Raw genomic sequence first — 25,955 nt, 5'->3', positions numbered from 1 at the left:
GAAAATAGTTGACATTTTAGGATCAGGATAAAGAACAAAATCAGAACTGAATCATGTAATCAAAGATACTGTAAGGAAATGCATTCTTACTTTTGTCTCTGCTGATCAATCCAGAATTTACAGCTCTTCCTGACAAAGTCACAGCCCATTCCTCGGCCCCAGTCTAACTTCTCAGCCATGCTGTAATTAGCTTTATACCAGCTGTGGAAATAATTCAAATAAAGCAATTTTTTATTACTATCTCTTTTTAAATGACCCCAGTATACCAATTACAATCTCAACAATGAACAAACTAGGACCTTACAAGGATTTCCATGACCATCACCACAGATGAGCATTTACAAAGCCTGACTGCACAAGGATCACCGTAGCAGGGATTGGGTGTCACTTCAGTTTATGATTAGTATACTCATATTAAAAAAAAAAAAAAGGCGGCCACATTTCAACTGCAATTCCAAAGATGATAGAAATTATAGAGTAGAAAGTGGTTGAAGTGTGAGGCAAGGGGAATAAGGATGAAAGAAACAGAAAGGGAATGAGAGAAAAAGAGAAGGGAGTAAACTGAAAGAGAAATAGTGGAATTACTAGTTAGCTAAATTTTTCCTAAACTGATTTAGTTGACTCTAGTTTCTTGCTCTTCTGGCCTTAAATTTGTGACATTCTATCAAACCTAGTCCCTGTTTGTGACTAAATACTTTTAAAATGCTATAATTTCAGAAAGCAAAGAGATACTGATTTAGTTTACTGACAAATTTGATCAAAGGCAATGAACTTATTTTTATTAGTTCTTTTTCTTTGTTCTTAACGACAGATTAGTTTGCAAAAGTTACTAAACTATACAAAATAGTCTCTTAACTGTCTGTATACCTTGACCTTTTAGCACTACCAAAACAGTAGATAAAAACATAGGTTCCAAGGCTGGCAGAATGGCAAGACATATCCCCTCCCCTCCAGTCACCTTTCCACAAGATCAAACGACCAGAAATATGTGATACAGCATGTTCCAAAAACTCTTTCCTTTGAAAGAATAGAACTTTCTCACTCAGAAACTGAAGAAAGGAATCCTATTGCTGTAATTCCAAATGCCTGCAAGTTCTGCAGCTACAGTGTATTTATTACATTTTAGCTAACCTAGTATCACAACAAGATCCACAGCTCAATTTAACAAATTGTCCAAACAAAGGAGGTGCCCCTAACATTGTGTACTAGCACTAGCAATTATTTTAGTGGTGCCTAGTTAGGAAGTTCTTTTCCCTATGAATAAAAGGTAAAGTAATTAAACTGCGTTAGGAAATACCATAGATAGTACAAATTGATGAATGCAGAGCATACTATCAGCAGTGTGTTAATCACCAGAAAGGCACTCCAGCTACATTTCTTGAGATCTTACCGCCTTTTACATTTCTTGAGATCTTACCACCTTCCCATGCGGTATCAGTCAACAGTTACTTATTTAGCACTTGTTATATGTTGGGCGGTTTGGTAAATGCTACTAGAACAAACGTTTCTGCCTTAATGAAGTTTTTAATCTAGTGGGGAAGGCAGATATTAAAACAAAAGATTACAAATGTGATGAATGTTACAGAGAGAGAAGCACAAATTAGCTGAAGGAGCAGTAGACAATGAAAAGCAAGAGGGTTTCTTAGTGGAATTAGTGCTTTGTGAAATCAACTTAACAGGTCATTTTTTCTCTTTATTTTTCAATAGATAGAACAAAATAGATTTTTCCCTAATCAATAGGCTATATATTTTTAAAAAGACTCAAGGCATGATCCTCTATCATATTGATCTGGTCTGTTTTGCAGCAAACAAACTCCTACCAGGCTTTGAGCTGAGAGGGATGTTGAAGAGCGCCATCTGCTGGCCAACAAAGGAAATGAGCAAGGGGAAACTTGAAAAGTAAATGAGAGGCTTTTTCCAGCCTTTACAACCCCTTTCCCCAAGGACCTTGAAAGTAGGTCTGCAAACCATTACTGGGTCCAGGACCCAGATTTGAGTAACTAACAGGGACAATCCTAAAGACCCAGAACAGGGAGAACCAACAATCAAGAACAGCCTCCCATCACTAATTCCTATGAAAGAGAAATTGGGCATCTGAATAAATTCACCATCATAATCAGATGCTGGACATCAGCAAAAAATTACAAGCCATAATAAGAACTGGGAGAAATGGCCTGAGCAAAGGAATAAATCAAAGACTTAGATGAGGCACAGAATTTGAGACGACTAATTAATGAGATTCATACAAATTTCCCAAATCAAAATAAAGAGTTTACAGACAATATGGCTAACGAGATAAAGGACATCAAGAAGACACTGAGTGAGCACAAAGAAGACTTTGAAGACCTGAATAGAAAAATAACAGAGCTCATGGGAATGAAAGACACTATAAGAGAGATCAAAAACACATAAAATATATAGAACAGCAGACTCGAAATATGAGAAAGTATAAATAATACCAAAGACAGAAGAGCTGAAATTGAAGGGAGAAAAGAATGCAAAAAAATGAGCAGGAATTCAGGAAGTTAAATGAAAACATTAAATGCAACAACACACATGTCACGGGAGTTCCAGAAGGAGAAGAAAAGTGAAAAGGAGCAGAAAGAGTAGTTGAGGAAATAATGGATGAAAATTTCCCAACTCCCATGAAAAAAATGAACTTACATGTCCAAGAAGCACAGTGTAGGGAAGTGGTTGTGGCTCAACTGATAGGGTATCCACTTACCAAATCCAGGGTTTGATACCCAGGGCCTCCTGACCCATGTGGTGAGCTGGCCCACACACAGTGCTGCCACACACAAGGAGTGCTGTGCCATGCAGGGGTGTCCCCCGTGTAGGGGTGCCCCACGTGCAAGGAGTGCGCCCTGTAAGGAGAGCCGCCCCATGGAAAAAAAAAGCACAGCCTGCCCAGGAGTGGCGTGACAGACACGGAGAGCTGATGCAGCAAGATGACACAACAAAAAGAGACACAGATTCCCAATGCTGCTGACAAGAATACAAAAGAACACAGAAGAACACACAGCGAATGGACAGAGAGAACAGACAACTGGGGAGGTGGGGGCGAGAAATAAATAAAATAAATCTTTAAAAAAAAAGAAGCACAGCATACATCAATCATATTAAATGCCTACTCCAAGATATATACTACTCAGAATGACAAATGTCAAAGAGAAAATTCTGAGAGCAAATGGGAAAAGCAAATTATCACATACAAGGTACATTAGCTAGAACAACTAGGCAGAAGACCAACAAAGGAACAGACAACTTGGACAACATGATAAATGAACTAGGCCTAACAGACATATACAGAATGTTGCATCCCAAACAGAGGTTATAGATTCTTCTCAGGTACTCACAGATTTTTCTCCAGGATAGACCAACTGTTAAGTCCCAAGGCATGTCTCATTAAATGCACAAAGATTGAAATAAAGTACCTTCTCAGATCATAATGGAATGAAACTGGAAATCAATAATAGATGGGAAAGGGGAATATTCACAAATGTATGGAAGCTGAACACACTCCAAAACAATCAGAGGTTCAAAAAAGAAATTGTAAGAGAAATCAATAAATATATTGAGAAGAATGAAAACTAGAACACAACTTATTAAAACTTATGGGATACAATGAGGCAGTGCTGAGAGGAAATTTATAGCCCTCAATGCCTACATTAAAAAAGGAGGTATTATTAATATTGAAATAATTAAAATGCTCTAATAATGATTGAAGTGATGAATGCAACAATTTGATTATAGCAAATACCATTGATTTTACACCTTGGAGGAACTGTATGCTTTATTAATATGTATCAATAAAATTTATTTTAAAAAAAAAGGGAGCAGATGTGGCTCAAGCAGTTAGGTGCCTGTCTCCCACATGGGAAGCCCCAGGTTCAGTTCCCAGTACCTCCTGAGGAAACAAAAACAAACGATAAGCAAGACAAATGATAAAACCAACTCAGGGAAGCTGAAGTGACTTGGTGGTTGAGTGCTGGCTTCCCACATACAAGTTCCAGGTTCAATCCCTGGCCCGTCATCTCAGAAAAAAAAAAGAAGATGCAAGGAGATGTGGCTCAAGCACTTAAGTGACCACCTCCCATATTAGCGGTCCCAGGTTTGGTTCCAAGTGCCTCCTAAAGAACAAAAATAAACAAGCAGACAACAAGCAAAATCAATGAGCAAAAAAAAAAAAAAAGAAAACGACAACCAAGGAGCAGACAACAAGCAAAATAATGAGCAAAAAACAAAATAGGCAGGGAGCAGGTGTGGCTCGAGGGACTGGGCACCCGCCTCACACTTGGAGGTCCCAGGTTTGGTTCTAGGTGTCTCCCAAAGGAAAAACAAACAGACAACAAGCAAACAATGAGCAAAGAACAACAATAATAAGCAGTCAACAAGCAGATAAGAAAAACAACAAGCAAACAATGAGCACAAACAATGGCAAAAAACAATGAGCAAACAGACAAGTGAGCCACCTTGATGAAGGAAAAAATTTTTTTAATTAAAAAAAAGAAAGAGCTAAAATCAAAGATCTAACTGAACACCTGGAGAAATTTAAAAACAAAACAAAACAAAACCCCCAGCAAATCATTCTCAAAGCAAGCAGAAGGAAAGAAATAATAAAGATTGGAACAGAAATCAATGAAATTGAGAACAAAAAACACAATAGAGAAAATCAACAAAATCAAAAGTTGGTTCTATGAGAATATGAATAAAACTGACAAACCCCTGGCTAACCTACAAAGAAAAAAAAAAAGAAGATGCAAATAAATACAATCAGAAATGAAAGGGGAGAAGTTACAACTGACTCCACAGAAATATAAAGGATCATAACAGGATATGAGAAGCTGTATGGCAACAAACTAGACAACTTATATGAAATGGACAAATTTCTAGAAACAACCTACACTGATGCTATAAAAAATACAAGAACTAAACAAACCAATTACAAGCAAAGAGATTGAATGAGTCATCAAAAATCTCCCAACAGAAGATGGGGATGGACTAATAGGCAAAGCTGAATGATCTCACAAACACAACAGAGAAAGAGATAAAAGCTGTCTGAGGGACCTGCTTTGGGTCAGCAGACCAGGACAGTGCTACACAACTCCAGGGAGGGTGAGGGACAGAGAGAAGAAGCTAAACCAACCAATGTGAGTTACTAAGCCCCTGTGGTGGTGGAAGGGCTCCCTTCCCCCACTCCTAAGATACTAAGCTGAGGTAAAACCCCTGACTCACTGCAGCCGACTGAGAGGAGAACAGACATCTTCTTCCCCATCAGCTGTTTCAAGGGAGGGAAGTCAGGGCACTTTTGAGCCACAGTGAATTGAGCCAGCAGAGCCTGCTTTGAATCTCTGAGATTCAACACAGGAACACAGAAAGCGGAGACTGAAATACTTCCATGGAAAGGTGTTCTGACTAGTACCATCTGCTTGCCTGTCTGGAAATTGCACGTACAAAAACTGTTCACACACTCTGTGTCCAACCCCCGGGAGAAAATCTGCACCCCACTAGTGAGTCCCTGGCCTGATTTTGAAAATTTAAGCTGGGCAATTTTTTTTTAAAAGATGTATTATTTCTTTATTTCTGCCCCCTTGCGGTTTGTTTGCTGTCTGTTCTCTGTGTCCATTCACTGCATATTCTTCTGTGTCTGCTTGTCTCCCTTTAATGCATCATCTTGCTGTGCCAGCTCTCTGAGGGTGTGGGCCATGAGCTCTACATGTGGCATGGGCCAGCTTGCCTTCACAAGGAGGCCCTGGGATGGTAGATGGGAGCCCAATCGATTGAAAGAGAAAAACTGCCAGCCAAGAATTCTGTATCCAGCAAAGCTGTCATTAAAAAATGAGGGTCAGACTTCCGGCAAGATGGTGGCTGAGTGAGCTTGCCTTGCCGTCTCTCCTGGGAAGAGGCAGCTGGGCACCGCTGGAGGTTCTCCGGGACCAGGCTTTTTCAGGATTTTTTCAGGGCAGGAAGTGTCTGGACATCGATTTGGTGGGAAGGTAACGGAAAGGACTGGTCTATAAGATATAAATTGGGACTTTTCAGGAGGGGGAGGCAAGATGGCGGCTGAGTGAACTTCCCGGTTACTAGCTCCTGGGGGGAATTGGTTGGGAGGCGTCGGAGACTCTTTGGGACTGGCTGTTTCGGGATTTTTCCTGGTCCGGAGGTGTCTGGACATCGATTTGGAGGGAAGGTAACAGAGAGGATCCATCTGTGAAATATACACGGAGATCCCAGCTACGTGTGGAGGATTCCCTCCTTGGGTAGGCGGACCCGAGGCAGCTAGCACCGCGCGGAGCCCCGGCGGGGGCGGCCAGGGTAGCCGATTCCGGCAGAGCCCGGCTGAGCCGCGGCGGGCGGGGGGGCGGAGCCCGGCTGAGCTCGGCCGAGCCCAGCCGCGCCACGCCGGGCGGCGAGCGGGAGAGCCGCGCCGCGCCGCGAGCGGGAGAGCCGAGCCGCGCTGCGCCGCGCCGGGCGGCGGGCGGGAAAGCCGAGCCCGGCCGAGCCCAGCCGAGCCCAGCTGAGCCGCGGCGGGCGGCGGGCGGGGGACCGGAGCCCAGCTGAGCCCAGCCGAGCCTGGCGGCGGGGTTTCTGTTCTTTGGGTTTTTTTTATTTTTTATTTTTTGTTGTTGTTGTTGTTCTTGTTGTTCTTTTTTTTTTTTTTCAATCCTCTCTTTCTTGTCCCCAATATTCTTCTTATACTATTTTACCTTAACAATACAATAGGTCCTACAGGAAATACCTCACATTTGCTGGGTTTCCTCACCCTCCACTGCCTCATTTCTCTGTGAATAGATTTAGCCTATCTACACTATCCCCTTTCCCCTACAACTTGATATCCTCCACCATCTGCTATCTCTCCTATATTCCATCTCCCTTTCTTTGATCCACAAAGTGTCTAACTCTTAATTTCTAATACCTTTGTTTAGTTTTCCATCTGGTATTCGTCCCTGAAACTATTACCTTTCTTTTCTCTTTCCCTCTCTCACGAAAACAATAGCCTCTTAGTACGTACCACATTCCTCCCATATTCAGTCGTCTACCTCATTATAGGTACTTTCCTACTACTATAACTCTACACAATTTACATGATCTAACCTCCATCCTCCCAGAACTCATATTGTTGCTTTGTAAACATATATCACCAATACTACTTCACACTTTTTCCTTCCTTACACAATTGACTTTCCCCAGCACTAATACTTTCCTTTAAAGTGAGCTTAACTAGCAATAAGAAATTGGAATAAGAAGAACAAAGTGACAAAGAGAAGATATAACACTTACGCAAAAACAACAGCTAATTAATCTCCAAGACTAGACAAAGAAGCTAAGGAACTGATTAAACCCGTCAAGAAAAAATGTTGACAAGACAGCAACAAAAATCTACAAACCAAACCAGTAATCAGGAAAACATGGCTGAATCCAATCAACAAACTGAAAATCAGGAAGGGGGGCAGGACTTCACACAAGCAATGAAAGATCTCAGAACATTTATCACCGACAAATTTGATGAAGTAATGAAAGAGGTTAACAGCGTGAAGACAACACTCGGAGGGGAAATTGCAGACATGCGCAAAAAAATAACAGATATGATGGAAATGAACACCACAATTCAAGAAATCAAAAATACACTTGCAGCAAATATCAGCAGACTAGAAGAGGCAGAGCAGAGAATTAGTGATGTGGAAGACAGTGCATTGGAAATCAAACAGATAGTAGAAGTGGTCAATAAAAAGGTAGAAAAAATCCAGATAGGACTTAGGGACCTGAATGATAACGCAAAACGCTCAAACATACGTATTATAGGCATTCCAGAAGGAGAAGAGAAGGGAAAGGGGTCAGAAGGAGTGTTGCAGGAAATAATGAATGAAAACTTCCCAAATCTACTGAAAGAGACAGATGTACATATCCAAGAAGCACAGCGCACTCCACTGGTCATAAACCCCAACAGGCCCACCCCAAGACATATACTTGTCAAATTATCCAATGCTCAAGACAAAGAAAAAATTCTAAAAGCAGCAAGAGAAAAGAAAACCATCACATACAAGGGAAACTCCATAAGATTAAGTGCTGATTTCTCATCTGAAACGATGGAGGCAAGAAGGCAGTGGTATGATATAGTCAAGGTACTAAAGGAAAAAAATCTCGAACCAAGAATACTCTATCCAGCTAAACTAGCATTCAAAAATGATGGAGAGTTCAAAATATTCACAGATAAACAGAAACTGAAAGAGTATATCAACAAGAAACCTCCCCTTCAAGAAATTCTTAAGGGAATTCTGCAGGAAGAAAGGAAAAAACAGGACAGTCAGAGATGGAGGAGAGTGTAAAAGCAACAAGAAAGACAAAAATAGAAGGGGAAAATAAAATAATACAAACAAAATATAACAAACACAAATCCAACCAAAATATGGCTACCATAAATAACTCTCTAAACGTAATAACACTGAATGTCAATGGATTAAACTCACCTATCAAAAGATTCAGACTGGGACACTGGATAAGGAAATACGACCCATCTATATACTGCCTACAAGAGACACATCTTAGACCCAGAGACTCATGGAGGTTGAAAGTGAATGGCTGGAAAACAATCATACAAGCAAACAACAACCAAAAAAAGGCAGGAGTAGCTATATTAATATCAGACAAAATAGACTTTAAATGCGAAACAATTGTGAGAGACAAAGAAGGATACTATATTTTAGTGAAAGGGACAATTTGTCAAGAAGATCGAACAATCATAAATATTTATGCTCCTAACAAGGGCGCCTCCAAATATGTGAGGCAAACGCTGGAAAAACTAAGTGAAAGAATAGATGCATCTACAATTATAGTGGGGGATTTTAATACACCACTATCAACTCTGGACAGAACATCTCAAAAGAGAATCACTAAAGAAACAAAACATTTGAACAGTATATTAGAAGAGCTGGATCTAATAGACATATATAGATCATTACACCCAAACACAGCAGGATATACATTTTTCTCAAGCGCACATGGAACATTCTCCAAGATTGACCATATGCTAGGCCACAAAGAAAGGCTTAATGAATTCAGAAAGATCGAAATCATACAAAACAATATCTCTGACCACAGTGGAGTCAAGCTGGAAATTTGCAAGGGACAGAGACCCAGACTTCACACGACAATTTGGAAATTAAACAGCACACTCTTAGAAAAACAGTGGGTCAAAGAGGAAATCTCAAAAGAAATCAATGACTACCTTGAAACAAATGATAATGATAACACAACATACCAAAATTTATGGGATGCAGCAAAAGCGGTACTGAGACTGAAATTTATAGCCATAAATTCATATATCAAAAAAGAAGAAAGAGCAGAAATTGAAGAATTAACTGCACATTTGAAGGAATTAGAAAAACAACAACAAAGTAACCCAACAGGAAGAAGAAGGAAGGAAATAACAAAGATAAGAGCAGAACTAAATGAAATAGAAAATAAGAAAGCACTTGAAAAAATAAACAAGACCAAGAGCTGGTTTTTTGAGAAGATCAACAAAATTGACAAACCTTTAGCGAGACTAACAAAGAAAAAAAGAGAAAAGATGCAAATACACAAAATAAGAAATGAGAAAGGTGAAATCACCACTGACCCCACAGAAATAAAGACTATCATAAGAGGATACTTTGAAAAACTATATTCCAACAAAAATGACAATTTAGAGGAAATGGACAAATTCCTAGAAATACATAAGCAGCCCATACTGACAAAAGAAGAAATTGATGATCTTAACAAACCAATCACAAGCAAAGAGATAGAATCAGACATTAAAAATCTCCCAACTAAGAAGAGCCCAGGGCCAGACGGCTTCACAGGGGAATTCTACAAAACATTCCGGAAAGAACTAACACCAATCCTGTTGAAACTATTCCAAAAAATCGAAACAGAAGGAACACTGCCTAATTCCTTCTATGATGCCAACATTACCCTAGTACCAAAGCCAAACAAAGACACCACAAGAAAGGAAAATTACAGACCAATTTCTCTAATGAACCTAGATGCAAAAATACTTAACAAAATACTTGCTAATCGTATTCAACAACACATTAAACGAATTATACACCATGACCAAGTGGGATTTATTCCAGGTATGCAAGGATGGTTCAACATAAGAAAATCAATCAATGTAATACACCATATAAACAGATTGAGAGAAAAAAACCACATGATTATATCTATAGATGCAGAAAAGGCATTTGACAAAATACAGCACCCCTTCCTGATAAAAACACTCCAAAAGATCGGAATACAAGGAAACTTTTTGAACATGATAAAGAGTATATATGAAAAACCTAAAGCCAACATTGTTTACAATGGCGAAATCCTGAAATCCTTCCCTCTAAAATCAGGAACAAGACAAGGATGCCCATTGTCTCCGCTCCTATTTAACATTGTCTTGGAAGTACTGGCTCGAGCACTGAGACAAGAACCAGATATAAAAGGCATTCAAATTGGAAGGGAAGAAGTAAAAATTTCATTATTTGCAGATGACATGATCCTATATATAGAAAACCCTGAGAGATCTACAACAAAGCTCCTAGAACTCATAAATGAGTTTAGCAAAGTCGCAGGTTATAAGATCAATGCGCAAAAATCAGTAGCATTTCTGTACACCAATAATGAGCAAGATCAGGAGGAAATCAAGAAACAAATACCATTCACAATAGTAAATAAAAAAATCAAATACTTAGGAATAAATTTAACTAAAGAGGTAAAAAACTTATACATCGAGAACTATACAAGATTGTTCAAGGAAATCAAAGAAGACCTAAATAAATGGAAGAATATTCCCTGTTCATGGATAGGAAGACTGAATATTATTAAGATGTCTATCCTACCAAAACTGATCTACACATTCAATGCAATCCCAATAAAAATCAACACAGCCTTCTTTAAGGAACTAGAAAAACTAACTATGAAATTTATTTGGAATAAAAAGAGGCCCCGAATAGCCAAAGACATATTGAAAAAGAAAAACGAAATAGGAGGAATCACACTTCCTGACTTCAAAACATACTACAAAGCTACAGTAGTGAAAACAGCATGGTACTGGCATAAGGAGAGACACACAGACCAATGGAATCGAATTGAAAGTTCAGATATAGAACCTCATGTATATAGCCATATAATATTCGATAAAGCCACCAAACCCTCTCAACTGGGAGAGAATGGCCTATTCAACAAATGGTGCCTGGAGAACTGGATAGCTATATGTAGAAGAATGAAAAAGGATTACCATCTCACACCTTATACAAAGATCAACTCAAGATGGATCAAAGACCTAAATATAAGAGCCAAGACCATAAAGACCTTGGAAAGCAGTGTAGGGAAACATCTACAGGACCTTGTAATAGGAAATGGCTTCATGAATATCACACCAAAAGCACGAGCAGCAAAAGAACAAATAGATAAATGGGACTACCTCAAAATTAAAGCCTTCTGCACCTCAAAGGAGTTTGTCAAGAAAGTAAAAAGGGAACCCACACAATGGGAGAAAATATTTGGCAACCATATATCTGATAAGAGACTTATAACTTGCATATATAAAGAACTCATAGATCTCGAAAACAAAAAGATAAACAACCCATTTAAAAAATGGGAAAAAGATTTAAACAGACACTTCTCCAAAGAAGAAATACAAATGGCTAAAAAGCACTTGAAAAAATGCTCCAAATCCCTAGCTATCAGGGAAATGCAAATCAAAACTACAATGAGATACCATCTTACTCCCATAAGATTGGCAGCCATGAAAAAAACAGTAGAATACAAATGCTGGAGAGGATGTGAAGAAAGGGGAACACTCATCCATTGCTGGTGGGAATGCAGAAGGATCCAACCATTCTGGAGGACAGTTTGGCAGTTTCTCAAAAAATTATCCATAGATTTGCCATATGACCCAGCAATACCACTGCTGGGTATATACCCATCAGATCTGAAAACAAGGACACAAACCGATATATGTACACCAATGTTCATAGGAGCATTGTTCACCATCGCCAAAAGTTGGAATCAATCCAAAAGTCCATCAACAGATGAGTGGATCAATAAAATGTGGTATATACACACAATGGAATACTACTCAGCTGTAAGAACCAATACACTACAATCACACGTGATAACATGGATGAACCTTGAGAATCTTATGTTGAGTGAAGCAACCCAGGCATTGAAGGACAAATACTATATGACCTCAATGATATGAAATAAGTTAACTGCCTCAGAGAGCTAGAGTCTGGAAAAGTGGCTTACTGGAAATCGGGGGGTGGAGGAAGGATGTGAGTTAATGTCTGTAGGGGTGGAATCTGTGATGAGCTGGGGGTAAGTATGAGCACAAAGAAGGGACAAAATGGGGGCAAGGGGTTACCTTCGGGTGGGGTTTTCTGGGTTTGAGGGGGGCTGGGGATGGGAAGAGGGGAAATATGGTCCAAGAAATAGGTGGGAGGGAGGGGCAACATACAAACATGGGAGAGTGCCAGAAGTTCATTGAGAACTAAATGTTGAGTAAAACGTATCAAAGTATAAGTAGGAGGGTTACCTGGTTAGGACGCTCAGGGGGTATGGTCTGATGCGGGAGGACTCCGGAGGGAATAGCTGAAGGCTCATTTTGCCAAGGTGGGTTCTACCATTGGGTGGGGTGGACCCATATCCTGGGGAAGACTAATGCCGTCGAATAGAGAGAACTGTATCTCTCGTGAGAAAGGACGGCTCCCAGGGCATTAGATTGGCAGGCGTTGTGGGCCCTAAGGGGAGGGGAAAATGGACGTGCAATGGATGGAACAAAGGTAAATAAGGGGGCAAAAGAGGAGTTATGTGAGAGTACACGAGGATGAATATAAAACAGCTAATATTACACCAAAAACATATAGGGGATGACAGACTAATAATGAAAACCATAAGACAAAACATAGGATAACTAAAAAATTTAGAAAACTGTACAACCTAAAGTATGGACCACATAGTAAGCACAAATGTTACCTTGTTTGAAAACTATAGTTTCGGAATCTGTACATCAGTTTCAGGAAATATGATATGAATAAGTTAAAAGATTATTGCTGTGGAAGGGAAAAGGTTTTATGGTGGATCTGGGGAAATACTGTATATTGTATATATGAATTTTGGTGATCTAAGACTCTTCTGAAGCTGACATTATGTTGGGATTCACTTTACGGGAAGTTTTGGATCACAGAGTGGTTCAACAATGGCAGCGGAGGAATACTGATATGGGATGTTATTGACAGGATATATATGGTTGACAGGGAGTTATACAGGGCATATGCCCAGGGTATATGGTAATATCTATATATACTCATAGTGGAAACAATTAAAAACAACAGCTGGGGGGGTACTGGGCTCCTGGCCGGGGGGTCACTGTTGTGGGCCCTGGGAGAGCAGCGGCAATCCTCCAGGTGCAATGGCAAGAACCAGGAAGGAAGGAGGGCCCAACAGTGGGCTCTTGATACTAATGGCTACACTTTTGAGCCTATGCACCTGCAATAAGAACAAGGCCTAGAGTAGCATTGTGCCTGGGGGTTTCCTCCTGACAGCCTTCATGTTACTCAAATGTGGCCACTCTCACAGCCAAACTCAGCGTGTAGATGTGATGCATTCCCCCCAGCGTGGGACACGACACCCGGGGATGAGCCTCCCTGGCACCGAGGGATCACTACCACATACCAGCTGAAGAAGCAACTAGAAAATGACCTTGAATTAAAGATTCAATGCGGAACAGCAGAATATACCTATCTACATATAATAACATGACTTCGGGAAGCGGTTTGACCTAATGTAAGGGGGAAATGGAAAAGAGAAATGAGATTATAAGGCTGTGAGTCTCTAAAAAAGAGTCTGGAGGTTGTCAGAAGGAATACCCCTATGTACAACTGAACAGAGTCTAAGAGACAGATAAGGTAGATACAACCCCAGGTATTGGTTCTTTTGAGGGATAAAGAGACCCACGGGTTCTATGGTCATGGCAGAAGGGGTTCACTGCCATGACAGATGGCCCTTCTTTGGAGCTGGTGTTTCTGCGTGATGGAAATGGACTCAGAGGGGATCTCTTTTCACAAGACTTGCATGCTACTTTATTGGAATTGTAGTTGGCAAATTGTCATCTGCTGTAATTCATTCCAATAAGATGTGAAGAATTCCCAAATAGGAATTTATCTACAAAGAATTATGGTATAAATGGAAATTAAATAACTAACCAATAATTTATTTCATTCTTAGAGATTATTATATCCAATAGTTATAGCTGTAATATAAATATTAAAATTATATTATAATTCATTTCTATCATATTAGAATTATTATTTACATTTATAAATGATTGTTGCTATGCTATTTATTTTTTATAATTGACTTTATTAAATCTATCCTGGCCTTGCACTCTTTAAAATTTGTAATTTCTTTCCATCTATTTATTTTACAATTTTACAATAAAGGACTTCTTAACAGTTAAAAATAAATCGCCATTGATAATACATGTTGGATTGATCATATGGTATGTGAATATATCTCAATAAAACTGCTTAATAAACAAATATTTAATTGTGCAAGAATAGCCAGAAATAGGGACTAGAGGTGGCTCAAGAGATTGGGTACCTCCCTCCCACATGGGCAGTCCTGGAATTGGTTCCCAGTGCCGCCTAAAAAAAGATGAGAAGACAGCAAGCGCAAACAACATGGGGGGAGGGAAAGAAACAAATAATATAAATCTTAAAAAAAAGAATATCCAGAAATAGCAGCTATGTACAACAGAGGAAACAGAGAGATTGAGACATGAAGAATTTTGTCTATTTATTTATTATTATTAAAATAATGAAAATGCTTTAATAATGATTGAAGTGATGAATACACAACTATGTGATTACACCAAATACCACTGATGGTATACTTTAGATAAATAGTATGCTTTATGTTTTATTAATATGTATCAATAAAATGGATTTGTTTAAAAAAAAATCTCCCAAAAAGAAATGTCCAGGACCAGATGGCTTCACAGGTGCTTCACAGGTGAATTCTACCAAGCATTTTGAGAAGAATAAACATCAATCCTGTTTAAACTCTTCCAAAAAACTGAAGAGGAGGGAAAATTACCAAACACTTTTTATGCACCCAACATTACCTGAATACCAAAGCTAAAGATACAAGGAAAAGAAAATTGTTCAACATCACTGGCAATTAGGGAAATGTAAATCAAAACTACAATGACTGGGAAGCAGATATGGCTCAAGTGATTAGGCTCACATCTACCATATAGGAGGTTCAGGGTTCAATTCCTGGGGCTTCCTGGTGAAAGCAAGCTGGCCCACATGGCAAGCTGGCCTGAGTGGAGTGTTGGCCCATGTGGAGTGCTGGCTGGTGCAGGAGTGCTGGCTGGTGCAGGAGTGCTGGCCTGCACAGGAGTGCTGGCCTGCACAGAGTGCTGGCGCAGCAAGATGACACAACAAAAGAGACTCAGAGGAGAGACAAAAACAGATGCAGCAGACCAGGGAGTTGAGGTGGTACAAGAGATTGAGCACCTCTCTTCCACTCTGGAAGGTCCCAGGATCAGTTCCTGGTGCTGACTACAGAGAGGACAAGCAGACACAGAAGAATACACAGCAAATGGACACAGAGAACAGACAGCAAGCGCAAAACAATGAGGGAGTGGAGGGGAGAAAAAATCAATCAATCAATCAAAAAAAAAACCAACTACAATGAGATATCATTTCACACCTATTAGAATGGCCACTATTAAAAAGTCGGAAAACTGTAAATGATGGAGAGTATGTGAAGAGATAAGAACACATATTCACTATTGGTGGGAATGCAGAATGAGACAGCCATTGTGGAAGACTGTTTGGCTGTTCCTAAAGAAGTTGAATGTAGATGCCACGTGATTCAGCAATATCACTATTAGATATATACCCAGAAGAACTGAGAGAGGTGACACAAACAGACATCTCTACACTGATGTTCATAATAGCATTATTCACAATTGCCAAAAGTTGGAAACTACCCAGGTGTCCATCAACCAATGAATGAATCAACAAACTATGGTGTATATACACAATGCAATATTATGCAGTTGTAAGAAGAAATAAAATTGTAAAACATATGACAACATGCATGAACCTGGAGGATATTAGTTGAGTAAAACAAGCCAGACAGAAAAGGACAAATATGGTATAATAGTGCTATTATGAATTAAATATATTGTGGAAATTCATGGAGTTAATAACTTGAATATGGATTACTAGAAAATAGAATGAGGTTAGAGAATGGAAAGCCTTGTGCAGAATTGGTAAAAAGGACATTTGTTAATCTTTGTAAGTGAACAGAAAAGATGAAAGTATAACATAATATTTGCAACTAATATGCCATTAAATGGGTATGACAGTGGTTGAGTGGGAAAGTCTAAGGTCGTGTATATTACTAAATAGAAAGCAAAAAATGTAAGATGGGACTGTATAGCATAGTAAAACGTCCTGTGCAATATGAATATGGATAATTTGCATATATAAGGCTGTTTTCTTTGAATAAATGTATGTTAATGTTATAAGATGTTAATATCAGACATAAAAATGACATTATGCTAAGAGAAAGAAACCAGACACAAAGTACTACATATTGCATGATTCCATTTATATAACTGCATAATATTTCATTGTATGAACGGACCACATTTTGTTTATACATTCATCAGGTGATATACAGGGTTGTTTCTACTTTTGGGCTATTATTAATAGGGCTGCTATGAATATTCATATACAAGTTTTTATGTGGACATATGCTTTCAATTCTCTTGGATATATACCTGGGAGTGGTGATATGGTAAGTCTGTTTAACATTTTGAGAGACTGCCAAACTTTTGCAAAGTGGTAGAACCATTTTACAATTTCACCAATAATTGCAATTTCCCCATATATTCATCAGCACTTGTTATTGTGTTTATTATTATAGATATCTTACTGGGTATGAAGTGGCATCTCATTGCAGTTTTGTTTTGGATTTAACTAATTGGCTAATGATGTTAAGCATATTTTCATGGGATTATTGGTCTTCTGTGTACCATCTGTGGAGAAATGTCTACTCAGAAACCTTGTGCTTTTTTTTTTAAAGATTTATTTTACTTATTTCTCGGTGCCCCGCCCCCATCCCCCCATTGTCTGCTGTGTGTTCTTCTGTGTCTGCTTGTATTCTCATTAGGTGGCTCTGGGAATCAATCCTGGGACCTTCTGGAACGGGAAAGAGGTGATTACTCTCTTGCACCATCTCAGTTTCTTGTTCTGCTATGTCTTATTTTCTTTCCTCTGGGTCTCTTGTTGCATCAACTTGCTTTGTCAGCTCCCTGTGTTGGCCAGCACTCCTGCGCAGGGCGGCAGTCCCACACAGGGCGGCACTCCTGCACCAGGCTGCATTCCTGCATGGGCTGGCACTCCGCGTGGGTCAGCTCACTGCGTGGGCCAGCTTACCCTCACCAGGAGGCCCTGGGCATCGAAGCCTGGACTTCCTATATGGTAGACAGGAGCCCAATTGGTTAAGCCACACCCGTTTCCCCCTTGTGCATGTTTTACGTGGGTTTTATTTTTTATTAGTGAGTGGTAAGAGTTTTTTTATATAATACATTCTGGATACTAGACCATGATCAGATACATGATTTACAACTATTTTATCTCATTCTGTAAGTTATCTTTTTACTTTTTTTTTTTTTTAATTAGAGAATGGATATAGTTTTTATTGCTTAGGAGAGCTGGGATCAGGACGGTGCAGACAAAACAATGAGTTGTGTATCTGAAGGCAAAATGATGATGCTTATAAATTTAATTTTGTTCTAGTGATAATCATGAATCAATAAGAAAGCTAATAGTTTGTTTCCCTTTCCCTTTTAATAAAAGGCCTACTCTATACATAATGAAGGTTAGAACCCCCTACCTTCAAAATCCTAATTTCCTTTAACTTTTTTTAAACAAATAAATTTTATTGATATATATTAATAAAGCATACAATTCATCCAAAGTATACAATCAATGATACTTGGTATAAGCACATAGCTGTGCATTCATCACTTCTATCATTATTACAGCATTTTCATTATTTCAATAATAATAGCAAAAAACAGACAAACACACAACAAATTCTTCACCTCTCAATCTCTGTTTCCCCTGCTGTACAAAGCTGCTATTTCTGGCTATTCTTGCACAATTTATTTATTTATTAAGCAGTTTTATTGAGATATATTCACATACCATATGATCTATCCAAAGTGTATAAAAATGGGTTTTAGTATAATCACAATGTGATTCATAACAAAAAAATTTTTAGAATCATTTCATTACTCCAAAAACAAAAACTCCACACCTGTTAGCATGCCTTCCCTAGCCATACATAACCACTTACCAAATTTCACTTATAAATTTTTTTATTTACATTTTACATAAATGGAATAATACAATGTGTTACACAATATATTTACTTCACAGTAATGCAATCATACAGTATTTGTCCTTTTGTGTCTGGCTTGTTTCATTCAATGTAATGTCCTCCAGGTTCATCCATATTGATATATGCTTCACGACTCCACATCCTCTCAACACTTGCAGTTCTTTTTTAATAGTGGCCATTTTGGTAGGTGTGCAATGATATCTCATTGTAGTTTTGATTTGCATTTCCCTAATCATGAGTGATGTTGAACATTTTTTCACATGTTCTTTTGCCATATGTATTTCTTCTTTGGACAAATGTTTGTTCAAATGTTTTTCCCATTTACAATTGGATCATTTGTCTTTTTATTGTTGAATTGTAACATTTCTTTATATATCATGGATATTTAACCATTAGAGGAAACCTTGATCATGTCATTTAACCAATTTGTGTTCATATGCATGTTTTTAAAACACTGGAGGAACAACTGAGTTTATTTTTAGGATTACATGTGATAAAAGTGTGTGAAGAGAATTTTTTAGAGTAATGCTCCCATAATTTGTTAAGCTGCCTTTTGTCTGCTATTTTACTTTCTGAATTTGAAATAAAGTTAAACAAACCAACAAAAAAGGCCCACCATCGAACTGTAATAGAGTGGAGAACCCTAATGTGAACTATCGACTTCAATTTACAACTATAACAAATGTATCACACTAATGCAAAATGTTAATAGGGAAAAAAAGTGTATGTGAGGGGGGTAGATGGGAATTCTGTACTTTCTGTAACCTACAAGTGCTCTAAAAAATTGTTTTCTAAACTTTGAAATCTGAATGCAAATTCATCAGATTATCTCCCAGGAGCTTAAAAGACTTATGTCTTCATAATAATCACTTCATAAATCACAGAAAATAATCATTAAATATCAGTTTCCTCAATGATAAAAACTTTAGATGTATAAGATTTGGTCAAGTAAATTATTTTAAGAACATGTCAACAGAAAAGTTTCTGCAGGTTTCTAGACAATGAATTAAGCAAACTTTTACCAAAGAATGAATTGTGGTACAGAAATACATTCCAACTGATCTAAGTTCAACACTGTGAAAATATGGCACCAAACCATGCCCTTCTCTATCACGCTAAAATTTAGATTACTAGGCAATCTATAGTTTTCATTTTTCTAGGGTTTTTTTCCCATTCAAATTTGTGTACTTTATCAACATTAGATTTAATTCTTAAATTTATTTATTTTTTAAAAATCAGACCTCAAGTCAAAAAAGGTCATCAAATCTACTGTAACGTTCAAGAACAAAATTCACTTTGAGTATTGGTCCCCCAAAAAAGCAAAGTTCTGGGAAGCAGATGCGGCTCAGTGGTGAGGGCCAGCTTCCCACATACCAGGTCCAGAGTTCAATCCCCAGGCCCTGGTACCTCAAAAACAACAAGAACAACAACAACAACAACAAAAACAAAAAAACAAAGCTCTGAAACAACAGGTTCTGTGCTGCTTACAGAATCAAACTGATTATACATTGGCTTAAAAGCTCCTTCAATGAAATTTCAACAACATGCTTAAAATAAGTCAGCGTTCCAACCACTTGATTTCAAACCAAGTAGATTCTGTTTAGAAACACTTAACGAAGATATTTCATTAATAAACACAGAAGGAACAAAACATCACTGTACCAATTCTGAAAGAATAAAAAAATATTGACAAGAAGAAATAGAAAATTTAGTTAACTTCACTGTTACTAGTTACTTAAATCCCACAGTATTTGTAAATATAGCTAAAACAATGCCAACTCTTGAAAGCCTATATTTCTAGTCATTTCCTGTTAGGTAAGTATTTCATTACTTTATGTTGTTATTTTATGAATAGCATTCTGCTTCACTGTGAATGCCTGAATAACCTGAACAACTCTCATTCCGAGCATTCACTTATCCCATCAAATCATGGTGAAAGGAACAACCACAATGAAAGAAAAAGATGAAGCGAGAACACTGTCACACAAATCACATAGTCGCAGAACTTTAAGTCACAAGATAGTAAAGACATTGATTCTGCTTTGAACCACAGTTTTCATTTTATTAATGGGAACCAGTGGAAATAGTTGCTAAAGTGAAAGTTCAAGTCAATGATCCAAGCTGACTTGACTTACTGAATCCAGTATTACCTTTAAGTTAAATTTCCCTGCTAATAAATTTTGTTTAAAAAAACTCCATTTATACTATTAATACTACTTAGCAAGTTAGTAAAGGCATGGTATTCATGACAAACTAATCCCAGTTACAGTGGAGCACAGGATAGCATAAGATTTCCACACAGCTCTGCCATTGGCAGACTGACTAATCTCAATCTACAACACTCTAATTTATTTTTGTTACCATCTTCCAAAGAAGCCCGTGTCAATAAAAAGGAAGCCAAATTCACTTGACCTTAAAAGAAAACTGAGACCAGGATCCACTTCCCCTTCCCTTTTGGTGGTATAAAATTATTTAAACCCAATGTGTAATAGTGCATTGCTTTATTTGGAGGGCTTAGAGGGAGGAACTCCATGGTAAGGACTACAAATGGAGAGAGCAATAATGTAAAAATAATTCACAAAATAAATAAGTACAATCATTTTCTTAAGAGGACTTGACTCGTGGAAGAAAAGCTTTAAATGTTTTTTGCAAAAAAAATATCTGTATGAAGTGCAAATTGGTTTCAATAACTTCAGCAGAGAATACCTCCTAAAAATGGAGGTAACTGGATGTAAAGTTCTGCGGGCAATTTAATGGAACAGTCCCAGATTAGGTGAGATTAACACCTAATGAGGGGAAGCAGATTTGGCTCAACTGATAGGGCATCTGCCTACTACATGGGAGGTCCAGGGTTCAAACCCAGGGCCTCCTGATCCATGTGATGAGCTGGTCCACGCATGGTGCTGATGCACGCAAGAAGTGCCATGCCACACAGGGGTGTCCCCCACATAAGGGCGCACCATGTGTAAGGAGTGCACCCCGTAAGGAGAGCTGCCCTGCATGAAAAAAAAAAGTGCGGCCTGCCCAGAAGTGGCGCCTCACACAGGGAGAGCTGTTGCAGCAAGATGATGCAATGAAAAGAGACACAGATTGCCGGTGCCGCTGCCAAGAATACAAGAGGACACAGAAGAACACACAGTGAATGGGTACAGAGAGCAGACAGTTGGGGGCTGCCAAGAATACAAGAGGACACAGAAGAACACACAGTGAATGGGTACAGAGAGCAGACAGTTGGGGGGGGGTGGGGGGAGGGGAAAAGAAATAAATAAAAAAGAAATCTTTTAAAAAAACCAACACCTAATGAGGGTAAAAGCCTTGTCTGTGGGGCATTTTGGATGATACCTGCAGAAATACATACTATGCATGAACCAAATTGAACTGTTGTCCTAAGTGTTGTAAAGTTTCATACAGTAAAAGGTTTTTTCTACATGCACATCAGTTTCACATCAAAAGTGGCATAGAATACCGAAACAGATGAAAGCATTCATGCCAGATAATTAACCCCTTGATACAATGCATACAGTTCAAAGTGATAACAACTTGAGCTTTCTGCAACTACAAGGTTGTGGTTACAGAAAGGATGGACCCCAGGATCTTTATGTAGAAGGCAGTCACCACCTTCTCTTTTGGAATTTTTTCTTCACTTTTATTAATTAATTTTGTTGCTGCTGCTGCTTAGCAAAACTGGTAAAAACCAAGTTGTAAGCACTGAACATATAGCACTCTGACAATCCAGACGTTTAAAACCTTCAGTCTTCTGAATAGAAAAGAGCTCTGTGTGACATTTAGAAGTCTGATTTACAAACAGGGTAGTCACATACTCTGTTGGCTTGAAGACTTTCATATTCCTGATGGGGTCATCATAGGCGGTCTGGCTTAAGTTTGTTTCAAAGCTAACATAAGAAAACTGGTTCTGGAGGGATGTGGATACTCCAATAAATTTCATCTGATTTAATTCCACTCATCAAATATCCACAGAATTGAATGGTGTGGCATCAAAGACAGACCCGGATACCAGGTCACAAATTCCACTCTCACAAGTGACATTCTTTGCAGTAAAACCATCTTTCAAGTAGAACTAGTCCATAACTGCTGAGTCATGCTCACTCATCTGAATTTCCAGGGTTTGATATGGCTGACTGATTATACAACTGTCTGGGAACCAGCATATACAAGCAATGTGTATGTTACTGTTTATAGCACAAAGGTTTTTCATTTTCACAAGGTGAAATTATTTTTTTCTTTGGGTGCTATATTTAAGAAACTATTGCCTAATAGAAAGTCATGAAGATTTACACCAATGTTTTGTTCTAAGAATCTTATAATTTTACCTCTTTGGACTTCAAACCCTCCCCCACCCCCGCCCCCCTTTTTTTTTAATGGTACCAGAGCCAGGGAACGAGCCCAGGACCTAGTATGTGGGAAGCTGGCCCTCAACCACTGAGCCACATCGGCTCCCCTGAATTGGTTTTTTTCTTTTGCTTATTGTTTGTTTATTTGCCTCTAGGAGGCACCAGGGATGGAACCCAGGTCTCCCATGTAGGAAGGAGGCACTCAACCCCTTGAGACACATCTGCTCCCCTTCAACCCATTTTGAGTTGACTTTTGTACATTGTGTGAAGTAAAGTTTCACTCTTTCGCATGTTAATGCATAGGTGTCCCAGCACCATTTGTTGAAATGTCTACTCTGAATTCCCACTGAATTGTCTTGACATCTTTGTCAAGCATGTTTTTTTTTTAATTAGAGAAGTTGTGGGTTTACAGAAAAATCATGCAGAAAGCACAGTTCACATAGCTTGACCCTCCCCATTAGTAACACCTTGTATTAGTGTTACACCTTTGTTATAATTGATGAAAGAATATTTTTATAATTACACTATAAATATTCTCCATGGTTTACTTCAGCAATTATTATGGTTCTTCTTTTTTTTTAGTAACAAATACACAGACTAATATTTCCCCCCTTAACCACATTGATGTTAATTACATTTACAGTGTTGTCACACCATTACCATGCTCCATTACCAAAACTTCCCATCAGCCCTAACAGGAATTCTGTACCGTTAAGCTTTAACTCCCCATTCCCCACTCCCACCTTCTCCTCAACTCCTGGTACATTCTAGTTTCTGACACTGTGAATTAGCTTATTCTAATTATTTCATATCAGTGAGATCATACAATATTTGTCCCTTTGTGCCTGGCTTATTCACTCAATATGATGTTTTCAAGGTTCAGTTATATTGTCTCATGTTAAAAGAGCTTACTATTCACAGCTGAGTAATATTCCATTATATTTATATAACACATTTTGTTTATCTATTCATTGGTTGTTAAACACTTGGGTTACTTTCATATTTTGGCAATTGTGAATAAAGCTGCCCTGAACATCTGTGTGCAGATATCTGTTTGAGACCCTGCTTTCAATTTTTCTGGGTATATACCTAGCGGCGGCATTGCTGGGTCATATGTTAATTCTATACTTAGCTTCCTAAGGAATTGCCAAACTGTCTTTCACAGAGGCAGCACCATTTTACATTCCCACCAGCAATGAAGGAGTGTTCCTATTTCTCCACATCCTCTCCAACACTTGTAATTTTCCATTTTTTAAATAGTAGCCATTTTAGACAGAGTAAAATGGTGGTGTATTTTGGTTTTGATTTGCTTTTCCCTTATGGCTAATGATATTAAGTACCTTTCCATGTGCTTTTGGGCCATTTGTATATCTTCTTTGGAGAAATGTCTATTCAAGCTTCTGCCCATTTTCAATTGGGTTGTTTGTCTTTTTCTTAAGTTGAAGGATTTTAAAAATACATTATGGATATTAAACCTTTATCTGATATGTGGCTTCCAAATATTTTCTTCCATTGTGTAGGATGTTGTCTTATTTTCATGATAACGTAACATTTTAAATTCTTATGAGATCCCATATTTCTATTTTTTATTTTGCTGCTTGTGCTTCAGGTATAAAGTCTAAGAAATCATTGCCTAACACAAGGTCCTGAAGAGGGTTCTCTATATTTTCTTCTAGAAGTTTTATAGTTCTGGCTCTTATATTGAGTCTTTGATCCATTTTGAGTTAATTTTTATGTAAGGGGTCTTCTTTTTTTTTTTTTTTTGCAGATGGAGGTCCAGTTTTCTCAGCTCCATTTGTTGAGGAGACTATTCTTTCCCAAATAGGGGTCTTTGCCACCTTGTCAAAAATTGGTTGGCCATAAATATGAGGGTTGATTTCTGAGCTGTCAATTTGATTTTATATATCTATATGTCTGTCCCTGTGCTAGTACTGTTGGAATTTTATTTGGGATTGCACTGAATCTGTAAATTGCTCTGAGTAGAACTGACATCTTAGCATATTTAGTCTTCAAATCCATGAGGATGGAAGGCCTTTAATTTATTTGTTTCTTTGATTTCTTTCAGCAATGTTTTGTAGTTTTTTATATATGTCCTTTCCATCCTTGGCTAAATTTATTCATAGATACTTGATTCTTTTTTAGTTGCTATTGTGAATGGAATTTTTAAAAATCTCCTCTTCAGATTGTTCATTACTAGTATATAGGAGAACCCTAACATACCTTTCTTCCTTAGTCCAGTAGAGGTACTGCAATCCTCTCCTCCTGGCCAGCACGCTATCCAGATCTGAAGAAACCAGTGGACATGCTAGAAAGATGGACTCTTGTGCCTTGGAAAGAGGCATCTGTGTCCCTCACTGGAATCTCTATCCATTCTATCCAGATCTGCTCTTTCACATTTGGGGGCAGGGGAGAGGTGGGGAAAGCTGAAACTATTAAAATCAGGAATGAAAGAGGTAAAATGAATATCAATGTTACAGAAAGGAAGAAAAAGAATTATAGGGAATCATATGAATAACTATGCTCAGACCAACAATTTAGAAAACTTAGATAAAATGAACAAATTCCTAGAAAGACACAACTCCCAAAACTGGCTCAGTAAGAAATAAGAAACCCAAATAGACATATAGCAAGTACAGAGATTTAATTAGTAATTTCAAAACGTCTTACAAAGAAAGGCTACATAATAAAAGGCTTTACCAAACATTTTAAGAATTAATATCAGTTCTTCACAATCTCTTCCAAAAACAAAAGATGAGGGAATATTCCCAGCTCATGCAATGAAGTCAGTATTACAGTGATACCAAAACCAGACAAAGATATCACAAGAAAGTAAAAACTACAGACGAATAATTCTTATCAATATGATGTAAAAATCACCAGCAAAACACTAGCAAACCAAACCTAACAACAAATAAAAAGGATTATGCACAACAAACAAGAGGATTTTATCCCAAGAATGCAAACTTAGTTGGAAAAAGTCAATTAACTTGCAACACATTGTATTTATAGAATAAAGGACAAAAACTACATAATCATCTCAACAGAGGCAGAAAAATTATTTGGCACAACTAATAGAGGAGTATAAGGGAACAGTAATTTTTTACATGATTTCTCTGTAAACGTACAACTTCTCTAATTTAAAAAAATTTAAAA

General features: G+C 38.1%; 1 protein-coding gene across 2 annotated transcripts in view; it reads right to left on the bottom strand.

Moving 5' to 3' along the window:
- The window catches only part of LMLN (leishmanolysin like peptidase), a 118,376-nt gene that overhangs the window by 31,579 nt on the left and 60,842 nt on the right, over positions 1–25,955 (bottom strand). For both annotated transcript variants that reach the window (XM_004465822.4, XM_023590959.2), the window contains one exon: positions 91–201. In XM_004465822.4, coding sequence (XP_004465879.3) covers positions 91–201 — 111 coding nt within the window. The remainder of the gene's footprint in view (positions 1–90; positions 202–25,955) is intronic.

This window comes from Dasypus novemcinctus, chromosome 4, assembly GCF_030445035.2.
Source record: "Dasypus novemcinctus isolate mDasNov1 chromosome 4, mDasNov1.1.hap2, whole genome shotgun sequence".
Taxonomy (NCBI): Eukaryota; Metazoa; Chordata; class Mammalia; order Cingulata; family Dasypodidae; genus Dasypus; species Dasypus novemcinctus.
The sequence above is the reverse complement of the archived record's forward strand: the minus strand, read 5'-3'. Positions and strand labels throughout refer to the sequence as shown.